This window comes from Gossypium hirsutum, chromosome D12 (assembly GCF_007990345.1).
Source record: "Gossypium hirsutum isolate 1008001.06 chromosome D12, Gossypium_hirsutum_v2.1, whole genome shotgun sequence".
In the NCBI taxonomy this organism is placed as follows: domain Eukaryota; kingdom Viridiplantae; phylum Streptophyta; class Magnoliopsida; order Malvales; family Malvaceae; genus Gossypium; species Gossypium hirsutum.
Genome location: NC_053448.1, coordinates 54,087,583 through 54,101,208, shown reverse-complemented (window position 1 = coordinate 54,101,208; position 13,626 = coordinate 54,087,583). Strand labels below are relative to the sequence as shown.

General features: G+C 31.5%; 1 protein-coding gene and 1 pseudogene across 1 annotated transcript; one reads left to right on the top strand and one right to left on the bottom strand.

The window, feature by feature from the left end:
• Positions 1-7,209: 7,209 nt before the first annotated feature.
• Positions 7,210-10,288, top strand: LOC107946590 (vignain). Its single transcript, XM_016880990.2, has 4 exons — positions 7,210-8,217; positions 8,791-9,026; positions 9,114-9,254; positions 9,873-10,288. The coding sequence occupies exons 1-4, from the start codon at positions 7,767-7,769 to the stop codon at positions 10,134-10,136; spliced, it is 1,092 nt and encodes a 363-aa protein (XP_016736479.1). The 5' UTR covers positions 7,210-7,766; the 3' UTR covers positions 10,137-10,288.
• Positions 7,931-13,185, bottom strand: LOC121224258 (autophagy-related protein 16-like; annotated as a pseudogene).
• Between the last annotated feature and the right edge of the window lie 441 nt (positions 13,186-13,626).

The following is a 13,626-nucleotide window of genomic DNA, read 5'->3' as shown; positions in this document are numbered from 1 at the left end:
CAAATGGTCTAACAAACTATGATTTAATAGGATGAAGGGCAGAGAAGGGCCTTTCTTTCATTTCTTAACCGCAATAAGAAGACCCACGCCTAGACTCCGCACCAACTCAATTCCTCCCCACATACCACTCCTTTTCTTAATTTCCTTAATTTTATTTTATTTCAATAATAATAAAGTGTTTGCGTTGTTAAATATCACTTTCATCCCATGTGTATTTTGATATATGATTTTTAGTTCGGTGTAGTTGTATACGTAAAACTTGAATTATAATTTTTAATTTAGTATAATTATTCACATGAAACTTGAATTGCAGTCCATATATACATAAAATTTTAATTTTTATTCAATTGTATACATTTAAAAAAACTTAATACATACATTTATTTTCATATTGGGTTAATATAATTATTTGTGTATGTAATATGTCAACATAAAATGGTGTTAATTCGATAATTTTGTAAGTGATTTGTGAAATTTGAATCACATTAAAATTTTATGTATAAAATCGCATAAAATTGAAATTCATGTTGACAATGTACATTGGATTAAAGTGCATATGTACAGTTTTGATATTTATCCCTTTAAATTAATATAATTTTGAATTCGAATTAAAGAAGGATTGTTATTTGATACATAAACGATAGAGTATTTTTAACTTGATATACAAAGATAAGAGACCGCCCTCTTAACTCTTTTTGTGGAGTTAAAAAAACTCCACCTCTTGTGTATCAAATGATTGAAATAATTTTATCATTTTCAAACCTGTATCAAACAGATGTCTGACAAAAGTTTTTATCACCGCTCCATTCAAACCAAGATCCATATAGTTTAGTTTTAGGTCATAATTATTTTAGAAAAAAAAACTTACCATAATATTTATGGGATAAATTTATGAAAGCGGTCAACTGAAGTGGTATTTTTTTTAACTATTGTTTTTGAGATTGTAGACGAACCCTTTACATTTTGGGCGTTCAAAATTGGGAAGCCCCTTAACAAGTTCGATATTGTTCTTAGAGGAGATTTTATCTCTCAAATTTACTGAGAACCTAAAGAGGCTTGTCTAAAAAGATGATAGGTTTGCATAGAAGTGTTACGATGGATGCTTGAGAAGGCAAGCCATACATGTTGGGTATGCCCATCTGCCAATATTCTCACCCATCAGTGTCATAATTGTTATAGGACGCAAATTCGAGTCTAACCATAACAATACGAATGATTTGCCTTTTCAAAAACTCGATATGACATATTACTTGTGAACTTATCACCTCTTCAAATAGGATAATTATCTGAGTTGTAAAATATTCCAATCATAATCAGATAAATAGTTTCTTTTTCTCTCTTTTAAGGCCTACAAGGATTGAATTAGGGTCCCTAAGCATCGCTTCCAGCAGCTTTCAATTATTGAATGAAAGAAAAAGAATAATTTAATATGACAGATCAAAACATGCTTTTAACCAACAAAAGTTTTACTATCCAAATCTAAATGGAAGCATGAGAGCTCTACTCATATAGATCATGATGGGTTGAATTTACATTAATTATCAACTTGTTTGCGTAGATGGAAAGCATAAATCTCATGCGTATATTTATACATTAATTACATTCACTTCTTTGATAGTAATAAATATCTATATATTGAATAGAAATTAAAAAAAATTGCTTATATAAAATCTAATTTGATAAAAGTATCATAAAATGCATTTTAACTTTTTTTTTATTGAAAAAATAGGTAAATTAGTCCATGCACATTAAATGAGTAAGCAAAACAATCTTCCAGATAAAATTTGGTGTTTATATATAAGGTATAATAATAAATTGTATCTCTCAACTTTTACGCATTATTCAATTTGATCCCTACATTTTTATTGAAAGTAAATTATAAAATTTCAAAACTAATAAGCCTAAAGGGTCAAAAAATCCTTTAGTAACCAAATTTAAAAAGAAACCATTTAAGCCATTTTAAAATTTAAAAAGTATTTAAAAAGTCATAAAAATTATAAACAAAATTTATAAAAGAAAGTTTTAAAAAATTTAAAATTATAAATTTTTTATTAAAAATAACAAGGCCCTTTCTAATTTACTTCCAATAAAAGAGTAGGGGTCAAATTGAATAAATGCATAAAAATTGAGGGCTAAATTTGTTATTATACATTATATATAAACACTAAATTTTAACAGAGGGGTTGTTCTGCTCACTCGTCTAATGTATAGGGGCTTATTTATCTCTTTTTTTCAATAGAGAAATTAAAATATAATCCAAAATATAGTATAGGGTGTTTTATGATACTTTCATCAGGTTACATATATTTATATATATAATAATTAAATTTTAATTAATAATTTATTTTATACAAATTTTGGTACATTTTTGTATGTATGCTGTGGGTTTCATTATGTTATAATTTATTGAGTAGTCTTGTGATTCAATTTAGAGAAAACAAATAAATATTAATAATTTTAAAATTTTGGTACATTAAATTTTTTTATTTAAGAATCATAAATTTTGTATTTGCTAACAACTTAATCAAGCATGTTGTAAGAGGTTTTACATAAAAACATATTTATGGTCGGATCGAATTTAAGCATGATGTTAATATATTTATGTCTATTTAAGTTCATCCTGATTTAAAATATAAACCTAAATAAAGATGTTCATGGATTGGTCAAACTTAAGTATGATATTAACATATTTTATGTTTATCCAAACTCGACTTGACTTAAAATATATGCTTAAAGTTTTGCCCCAACTCGTCCGTATTTATAAATAGGTCTAAAATTTTACCAAACTCGATCCAACTTAAATATTTAAACCTAAATTTAATCTATATTTTAAACATGCCTATTTTTTTTTGGTTCAAATCCATATTTTGAAGTTATATATTAAAGAAAATAAGGTAAAAAGGGAGATGAATAATAAAATTGGTAGTCATGTGCAATGGGTGTTGTATAAATCACGTTACCCCTTTTTGCCTTTGGTAGCTAGCTGTCATTATACAAGTTTTAACCCAAAGCTTCTTGCCCCTTACCATAAAATTGTATTACCTTCAATCAATGATTATGTCTGTCTATAGGTAAAAAAGTAATAGCTTTACCATTTAATTGCATCATATCTTTCTCCATGTTTCGTTTCATGTACTCTTCACATAATTAAAGCCATGATCTTAAATTTTTTTAAAAAAAATTTATGCACATTTTGGATTGACTTTAAAATAGAATTGACACATTAACAAAACTATATTTATGGGCTTTATCCAATTTTAGAATAAATTAGGGGCTGGAGATTTCTTTTCAATGGACTTTCCTTCGCAACGCCCTGTAAATCATAAACCATAAATTATAGTAAGATAGTTGCTCAATATTGATTGGCTAATCATCAAGAAACTTATGGCTTAGAAGGCTGATTCTAGCTGACCTCTCATTTTATCCGAAAGGGTTTAGTTCATCATCCCTTTGAGCTAATCATTTGTTTTCTATGGAAGGTCTTCATTCAACGCCATTTCTTTTATTTGGAATGTCACTCCTTAGGCCACCAAACCCTATTGTTCCTGAACTCTGTAGGAATGATAGAATGTGTGTCCCATCACGGATATCCTTCCCATGCATCCTACAATGATGGCATGATAGCAAGTTCACCATATTAGCACTACCAAACATGAAACCCTCCTCTATATATACCCTTCTGTGTGATGAAGATAAGATCAACCCTCAAGCATTCAAGCCTCCTTGTTGTCCTCAGCATACTCCTTTGCAATCTCAACCTCCTTGCTCTTTTACCTCCTTTGGCTCTCCACCCAGATAGAATGAACCGGCCTCCATTAGTACGACCACTTTCTCCTCCGTGTCTCCTTCTTTGTTGATACCTGATATCAACAATCCATAATCATTCACCACCTTTACATTAAAGGAAAAGAAATATTTGTACTTGAACTCATGTCCTCCTAGTTGTTATAATAAAGGTGTCAATTGAGTTACACTCAGTTGACAATATTGAAATTTAAATATCAAATTAGTTAAATTATACATTTTAAAAGAAGAGGGATTCACTACACATTTTCATATATTTTTGTATGATTAATATTTTAATAATTTAATTGTTGAATTTATCAATATAAGTACTTGTCATGCATATAAATTTTCAAATCAATCTGATATCTCTATCATATCAACCTAAAATATTATATATATTTAATGAAAGAAAGTTTGTTTACATAAAACAAATTGCTAGAAAATTTTAATTCATGTCAAATTTGAGATACATAATCTATATAAATATGACTATTATATTATTAAAATATTAATCAAACAAAAATATTTAAAAAATTAAAATTTTAATTTTATACAAATATAAAGGGTAAACTACTAACATAGTCACTTTTATTTGTCTCATGTTACATTTTAGTCACTTATGTTTGAAATGTTATGTTTTAGTAACTTACATTATCGTGTTGTAACATTTTAGTTACTGAGCTGTTTATTCTCGTTAACAGTGTACTGATAAGCTGACGTGGCACGTTAAATCATCATTTCAAACGAAAATTTTAGGTTAAATTATACAATTGGTCCCTATATATTTTTCATTTTGAGCAATTTATTTATTTTTTCTTTTATGTTCTTTTAACTTTCTTTGTTTTTCTTTATTTTTCATTCTTTTTTGCTTTTCCCTTTGTTTTCCCCCATTCTCCATTTCTTTTAACATAGTTTTTCTATGTTTTTCATTTGGTTAAACTAGTCCCTGTACTTTTATTTTTTTGAACAATTTAATTTTTTCTTTTTATTTCTTTATTTTCCTTTTCTTCTTCCCCTTTATTTTTCTCTCTTCTCGTATTCTTCACCGCAGAAACATAATGCCCACCAAATAAACCAAGTCCTTGTTTCTTTCACATTATTCTTGAATTGAATTTAACTCAAAACTGAATATCAATCATTTTTAATCAAATCTCGATTTGAAACTAAAATTAGATCTAACTAATCAACATAAAAAATCATAACCTTAATCAAATCTAAACATAAATTGAATTCCTTATATTCAAAACAAAATTTTTTCCGTTTCCAAATTTTTACAGAATTGTGTGGATTATTAATTTCCTTTTATTTTATTTTTTGACGAATAAAATTAAGCAAACAATAAAATTAATCTAAACCTTCTTGGATATTCCTAAGCAAGCTTGATTGGAAGCCAAGCATGGATGAACCGAAGAGAGAAAGGAAGCATGGAACCAAATTGGTTTGGGTAAAGTTGAGGGTGAGTTTTGTATGGTGGATGTTTTAGTCATTGAGGGTGGAGAGTTCCTTGAAGAATCCGTGAAACAATACAATTTCGAAAGGGTGAGAATGTTGTAGGTAAGATAGATGAGGTGGTCGTGGGGGTTGGTTAGGAGGTTGAGGGAACAGGCTCAGAAAACTTTGTTGAGGGTGGACTGCCATAAGTCACGACTGGCGAGGTCTTCGAGTTTGGTGAGCTTGTGAACTAGGTCATTGAGAGATCCAAATTGGTTCATTAAAGTGGTGATGGTTGATGAGAGTTTGTAATTATGGGGTGAGAATATGCGAAACAAGTTTTATTTTGGTTTAAGCTTTTGCCTTTTCTTTTTTCATAAACATAAAAAAGTTTTAACAAATGGAAAATATAGAAAAAAAATATATTAAAAGAAATAGAGAAGGGAGGAAACAAAGGAGAATGAAAAAAAAAGGAAACTTAAAAAACATGAAAGAAAAAAAAATTAAATTACTCAAAACGAAAAAATATGGGGACCAATTATATAATTTAACCTAAATCTTTTATTTGAAATGATGATTTAATGTGGTATGTCAGCTTATGGTTACCCCGTTAACGACAATTAATGATTCGGTGACTAAAATGTTATATATAACATGATAACGTAAGTGATTAAAATGTAATATTTCAAACATAAATAATTAAAATGTAACTTGAGGTAAATAAAAGTGACTATTTTGATAATTTATCCAAACTCCTCTTAAAAGTAAATTAGTGGATGAATTAATTAAGTTTTGGATTTCCATGCCTTCTAAAATCTAAAATAAGGATGTAAACTTTTTTAGTTTTTTTCTTTTTAGAACTAAATATGCTTTAAGAGCCCAATGGATAAAAAAATTATATATTAAAAAATAATTTGACCTTTTTAGCTCTAATTAGGAGGATTATTTAGTTATTATCTCTAATTTTACATTAAAATATTTATCACATTTTTAAGAAGTTGATAATCTCATCAAATTGACTCACTCAGGAAGTCAAGAATTGTGAATGTTTGTAAGATTTCTATTGGGGGAGTTAGATTATTCTAAGTAGTTTTTTTTTCTTGTAATCCCTTCTTTATAAAATTTTTTAAAAAAAAATTAACGTAAATTTTAAAATGAATTTCTTTATTAAATAGAAGTAGACTGATGAATACCATAGTAAATGGGGCAATCCAGGAAACAGTTACTTTCAAGCAACTGTTACGTAAATATAAACATGTAAATTGGTAATTATCTTTTTGAAGATGAGACTAACGTTGCATCCAATATTTGTTGTAAAACTACCAATAAATGATCAGATTTAAATTAGGACAAGTACATAATACTAATATATTTAAAGAGTTATATTTGTCCATAACATAAGAGAGGAGTAATTAAGTGTTTCAATTACATTTCAAGCAATTTTTTAAATTGGATCGATAGTGGAATCAATCAGGTTACTAGTTTAACCGATTCGATGAAAAAATTATTAAAAAATTTTTAAAAAAAATCTTAGTTCAATTAGTTCGGCCGTTGATTCAATCGATTTTTTAGCCAGTTCAATCGATTCGTACCAGTTTTCGATCTGGTTCCCGATTTGGTTCAAATAGCATTAATAATTAGGGTTCACGTTTAGTTGATGTAATCTCATTTTTTTAATTTGTAATTTAACTTTAAAAAATAAATAAAAACCCGAATATTTTAAAAAAATCGTATTTATAAACACTTTCATACAAATACAATCCTTTTTCAATATTGTTTGAACCAGATCGAACCGGTTGGATTGACAAGTAATTGGAAAACTAGTCAGAAAAAAAAACTTTGAATCAACCAGACCACTGATATGATTTAAAAAACCATTGACATTCTTGTTTTTCAAATTTTATATTTCAAAGGCAGTTTGGATTTGAGGTCAGAGAGATTCGAACTCCAATTCTTTCAACAAAGGTGATACCATTAATGTGTTGTTTTTTTCTTTGAAATTTCTATAATTGAAGGATTATATTCCAAGTAGTGAAGATATGGGAGAGAAATACTTTGAACAAAAACAGAAAAGATGGAGCAATATGGTTTATGTTTAAAAGAAAAAAGAAAAACAATAAAGCATCTTAAAATCTAATTTGAATTTAGCCTTTCACAGAGAGACGATTGATGAGGTCTGGTTGCAAAGGTTCAACTCAAACTGCATTTAGGTTTAGTTTCTGAGCTAATGTCAAAGCAGTTGCAACAAAAGTTTTTTGGCATGTTGATTAATAAGACGCATCTTTTTCCCTTCCTTTTGCTTGTCTACCTCAAATTTGTTCATGAAACTTACTTCTTTTCCCCCATTAATCTCAAAACCTCATCTCTAATATCTTCCCCCACCCCTCCATTGTCTGTTTGATGCCCATAAGAAACCTGTAACTTGTTCATTTTTTATTTTCTTCCTACTTTTCAATCTCTATCTTCTATTCAATCCTCTCCTTACATTCTTCTATATAAGCTTTATACTAAACATCTCCCAATTCCCATAATTTGTTTGTGTCGGAATTATGAAGACGGTTAATGCCGTGTTATCAGTTGTGGTCGCGATGGCTCTGGTGCTCGGAATAGCTGAGAGTTTCGACTTCCATGACAAGGATTTAGCATCGGAGGAGAGCCTGTGGGATTTGTACGAGAGGTGGAGAAGCCATCTCATGGTTTCTCGGAGTCTAGATGAGAAACACAAGCGTTTCAACGTGTTTAAACAAAATGTCAAACATGTGCTCCACACCAACAATGACAACAAGCCTTACAAGTTGAAGCTGAACAAGTTTGCAGACATGACAAACCATGAATTTCGAAATGCATATGCCAGTTCCAAGATCAGATATCATAGGATGTTCCAAGGGACACCCCGTGGAACAAGGAGTTTCATGTATGAAAACGTGAACAATGTCCCAACCTCCGTTGATTGGAGAAAGAGAGGTGCTGTCACCGCTGTTAAGGACCAAGGCCAATGTGGTACGCCATCACCATGCATTTTTCTTTTAATCACCGTCGCCATCCATTTTGATTGTGTACCCTGGAAATTTAGGTTGCCAAAATTATCAGAATCATCGTGTTTTAACCCCATCTTTTACAGTTTTTTTTTTTATTATTTTAAAAATGGCCTCAACTTTTGATTAAACGATGATTTTAGATACACTAACATGTCTCAAAATATTCACTAAAATAACTCTCTTTTAATTTCGTAACTATTTTTTATATATTTTAACTAGCATGCCTTAACTTTTACAAGATTTATCACATGAATTTGATTTAATTTTGTAAATTAATATAATATAAAGCATCCAGTAAAACTTTGCATCTTGGAACAAGATTGAATATATATATTTTTAGAGTCAGAGATAAAATCTTAAATAAAATCGAATTTGAGTAAGATTTTGAGTATATAGATAGATAGAAGTTGAGCTAAAATCGGGATAAGCAGAAAAAAAACCGCTTCTCTCCTAGTGTTGCGATCCTAAAATTGTTAACTACTCCTGTTGATGCTAGTCATATATATATGTTTACATGTGGAGTAAGTGTTAACAGGTAGCTGTTGGGCATTTTCAAGTGTTGTAGCAGTTGAAGGAATTAATCAAATAAAGACGAATAAATTAGTGTCCTTATCAGAGCAAGAGTTGATAGACTGTGACACTGAAGAAAATCAAGGGTGCAATGGAGGTTTAATGGACATTGCATTTGATTTCATCAACAAGAAGGGTGGGATCACTTCAGAGATTCATTATCCTTACGCCGCTAAACAAGGCACTTGCGACGTTTCCAAGGTAAAATGAATATTAAGATAAAAGGAAACATACTTCATCTTAAGATTTGATTTAACTCGGTGAGAAGCTGTTGACCATTTTGTGTAGGAGAATTCTCCGGTGGTGTCGATCGATGGGCACGAGAACGTGCCGGTTAATGATGAGGAGGCTCTGCGTAAAGCAGTTGCAAATCAGCCTGTATCAGTGGCCATTGATGCTGGTGGTACGGATTTCCAATTCTACTCGGAGGTAAATTTATCTGAATGTAGGGTTGACTAAATATCCCAAGCCCTCAGATTCGGAACTGAATCTGAAGTTTTTGGGGTCAAGTGGGTGGTGGTTTTAGATTAAATTCACCCTGTACCTAGATATTTAGTTTTATAAAATTAATATAATATATGAAAAAATGTGGGGTGGGCAAGGTAGAGGTCAGAATATCTTTATTTTTCGGGGTCAGTGACTAGAGTACTCAATGAGACTCCCAAGATCTGATATATGGAGGAACCGAAGAAAAGTATTAAAAGGCTAAAAGGTTAAACGGACTCTTGAACTATTTCACTTTTCTTAAATAAGTCTATCAAACCATTCTCTTTTGATTTTTCACCAACACAAGCTCTTATATTCAACCACAATGTTGATTTATATTAAGAGTTCATTTAGATATTGTTAAATGCTAACTACTTATTTTGGCACAGGTTAAAAGAGTAAAAGACTATTTGAGTGTAATATAAGTATACTATATCTACAATACTTTGTTGAATGGGAAACTAAGGATTTCAAGATCTCGGACAAATTTTTTATCCCTCTGTAAAGTTGCAGAAAAAATGAATGCTATCATAATAAATTTTAGCTAAATTCGGTCTGCAGGGGGTATACACTGGACAATGTGGAATAGAGCAGAACCATGGGGTTGCAGCAGTGGGCTATGGAACAACCCTTGATGGAACTAAGTATTGGATAGTGAAGAACTCATGGGGACCTGATTGGGGTGAGAAAGGTTACATAAGAATGGAACGTGGCATCAAAGACAAACAAGGTCTCTGTGGTATAGCAATGGAAGCTTCATATCCCATCAAGAACTCTTCCTCTAATCCTACAACACCTTCCTTTTATCCCAAAGATGAACTCTAAAATTCTACCCAACTGATTCCAACTTCGTTCTCATAATTATGATTGAATAATTTACACTTCAACTATGTTACGACGCTTATGTTTGATATATATATATAGACATTTGTATGAGACTACAGATCTTCAAATTTATGAAAAAGCTTTAAAACGAATGAATGTACCTGTATCAAACATCTACTTCAGCTTTCCGAGTTGTTCCATGCGCAACCCGTGCGGATCATGTCCAGGTACAGACAACCCCATTCTTATCAGCAGAGGCTAATGGTTTTCCAATTGCACTCCATGTACAACACAGGATGGGAGCAGTATGTTCCTTCAGAGTGCTAACTATGTCAGCTTTGGAAATTGACCAAATGTAGATGGACCCATCAGCAGAGCCTGCAGCAATATTATTGTCATCCAGACTAATACACGAGCGACTCCAGTTTGATGCCACTTTGTTTCCGGTTGCTCTGAATGTACCAAAAACTTCCAAAGATCGGATATCAAATAAATTGTGTGAATCATCTCTGCCACTAGTCAATACTACATTTCCGTTTCGTGACAGAGAGAGAGATGTGATACAAAGTGAATGTGCAGAAACTTCACTAAGCAACTTTACTGTCTGGATATCCCACAAACGAAGATTCCCGTCGACATGACCTGAACATATAGTCAGTCCATCGTGCTGAAGCAAAGTGCGTTGCAGTTGCTGTGAAATATTATTGTGTTAGTGCAGTAACCTTTCTGCAAATCCCATACTTTTATAGTGCGACCATAAGCTGAACTCACAACATGACGACTTGAAACTTTGCTCACATCTACGGCACACACTTTATCTGTGTGACCGGAGAGAGTATGACGGACACGTCCCAAGTTGACATCCCATACAAACAAGTTGTTTGAACTACTTCCTGCTATTATGGATCTATTGTCGTGTGTAATTGCAAGATCAAGGAGAGAAACAAGACAGCCAAAAAGACTATGACTTAATGATCCAGTGCTAGAATTCCAAATTTTAATAGATCGATCCTGCCCCCCACTGAATTGTACTCAAACATTATAGAAGCACAACCACCATCATGAGCATTGATCCTGTCTTTGCAAACAGAGGGAACAGTTGATTCCACAAAGAACTCAGCACCTTCTTCACTTCTACGGACAATACCATCTACTTTCTCTTGGGCAAGTTTCTCTAAACCACTAGCCTTAAGCCGCTCAGTCATATCTTCATAGAGTGCGTTTGCCTAAATTAAATAAAGGAAAACTAGAGGTAACCACTAATATCAATTATCTAAAGCAGGCAAATTGAAAAGTATTATACTCTGTCAAAATCAAGGGGCAGAAGCCAAACCTCATACCCCACAAATATTTGGCATTTTGATTTCAACTTTAGACTGTTGAGCTATACCATTCTGAGTGACAGTTTTTCTCATAATATTCTATCAACTGTGATAAGTTAAATGAATGCTAAAATATTGGACCTAGAAGAAGTTGTAAGAAATATAATCATCGAAACATTACTACCTAATTTTATAGCTTATTGGCCATATTCACCAAAACCCTAAAGATTAAATACAATCCTTCAGGCCCTCTTTTCCATTTCATTTTTGTTATTCCATTTTCTTAAGTGTTGTGCAATCCATTGGGAATGCAACTCTCAATTTATGTTTGTTCTAAGATCCTTTATTCCATCAAATTTTGAAAAGAAAAAGTCCCAAAGAATGCCAATGGTGAGAATTGTATAATGTTCTAACTTAACTACTGCATGAACTACCTCTTAATGAGTCACATGCTTGATATATTTTATTTGTTAAGCACATAACAATCCAGTTCTTCATCATTCAAAGACAACTGATCAATATATACATTATTCCGTGTTTTCATGTAGCTATGAAAACAATATTCCATACCTCATTAAGCCGTTCAGCATCCTGCATCTTCTGAAGCATCCAAAGATCAACTAACCTCTTATTTTCAGCCTCTGCATTCGTAGCTCTAATAGTCAGTTGTTCTAGTTGAGCTTTGAGTTCCTTGCACTCGCTCTACACTAATTCCAACGCTCTAACCTTTTCTTCAAAATCCGTTTTTAGTTGAGAGTATTCATCTCTGTCTTAATAAACAATGTTCAAATCAACTCCAAATCCAAAAAAAAGAGCATCACCCTTGCAAGCCAAACCATAAAGGATACATCAAACCTCGTTTGGGTCAACTCCTTCTCCAATTCAGCCATTGCAGTTTCTTTCTCTTGTAGAAAAGCTTTTAAAGTTCTGGATTCAGCTACTTCCACCACAAGCTACTCAGATAATCTTGATTGCGCTTTATAACATTGTTGAAGTTCTATTTCCAATTTTTCAGCTTTCTCTTTCCATTCCGAACCCTATAACAAAATTCACCAATAACCTAACATTGCTATTTGCATAGCGGCTATCTTTTATAATGAAAACTCAGAGATTCATCCAATTCCTAATTTCAGATAGATTTGTTTTTATAACTATCAACTAACACATCGTCAACGATCAAATAAGCCCCCCAAAAAGAAAGAAAACCTGGGAAATGATTGGCCGAGAAAGAGCAATATAAGCAGGAGCATGAGCCCCTTCTTCGACTAAATGTCGTTTCTTAAGCGCCTTCAATGCGTGCTTTATAGCTTGCTTGGCTACCTCCTCTTGCGACCTGAAAACAAGATTGAACATCAAATTTGTTTCGAACAATTAGTATGTCGAAGATTAATTTCAGTAAACATTGAACGAAAGAAAACATAATTCAACTGGATTGAATCAGTTCGCAACATTTTCATGTGCTCAAAGAACAGAATGTTTAAAATTTCTTCAGTCCAATTGATTTGACTTACATCGGAAGCTAGCTGAGTTTATATGGTGGATGAATCGATTCATAAATCGGAACTGCTTTAGCAAGAGATTGAAATGAAGGCGATATGGAGAAAAAGAGAGAATTGTTCGATGAGTTACTTTTCCAGGAAAATCGGATCCGATGGTATTTTCCAGGCAAATGAAACTTTTCCCGGCACGCTTTCAATTTCCCACACACTTCAACCATCCATCCAATCCAAGATTTCCGAATCCGTCACCGTTTGGACAACAAAACGGGCTTGGTACAAAGAAAAAGGGTTCGGACCTCAACATTTCGCACTCGGCCCATTGTTAATTATATAATATTACATAATATTTTATAGATTATATAATTTTTGTTTATTAAAATGATAATATTATTTGTTAATTTCATCACATTTAATAACTTAAAAAATTAAAATTAAATAAAAATATTTTTAATTTTTAATGATATGTTTCTATGTTGTATGAAACATGATTAACTGAGTTAATATCTTAAGTCAACTCGATCATGAAAATATCAATATAATAATAATTTTATCTTTTTATTATTTTTATATAAAATATTTAAATTTAAAAATCAAATGTTGAATGATTGAATCCAAAAATGACGAGCGTTTAATCATAAGTACTTTACTATTCTATCTATAATTTAATTA

Bases quoted from the DNA above. Each gene is read 5' to 3' on its own strand.
- LOC107946590 (XM_016880990.2), top strand. From the start codon at position 7,767: ATGAAGACGGTTAATGCCGTGTTATCAGTTGTGGTCGCGATGGCTCTG. The intron at 8,218-8,790 runs GTACGCCATCAC...AAGTGTTAACAG, and splicing joins TAAGGACCAAGGCCAATGTG to GTAGCTGTTGGGCATTTTCA. The intron at 9,255-9,872 runs GTAAATTTATCT...TTCGGTCTGCAG, and splicing joins ATTTCCAATTCTACTCGGAG to GGGGTATACACTGGACAATG.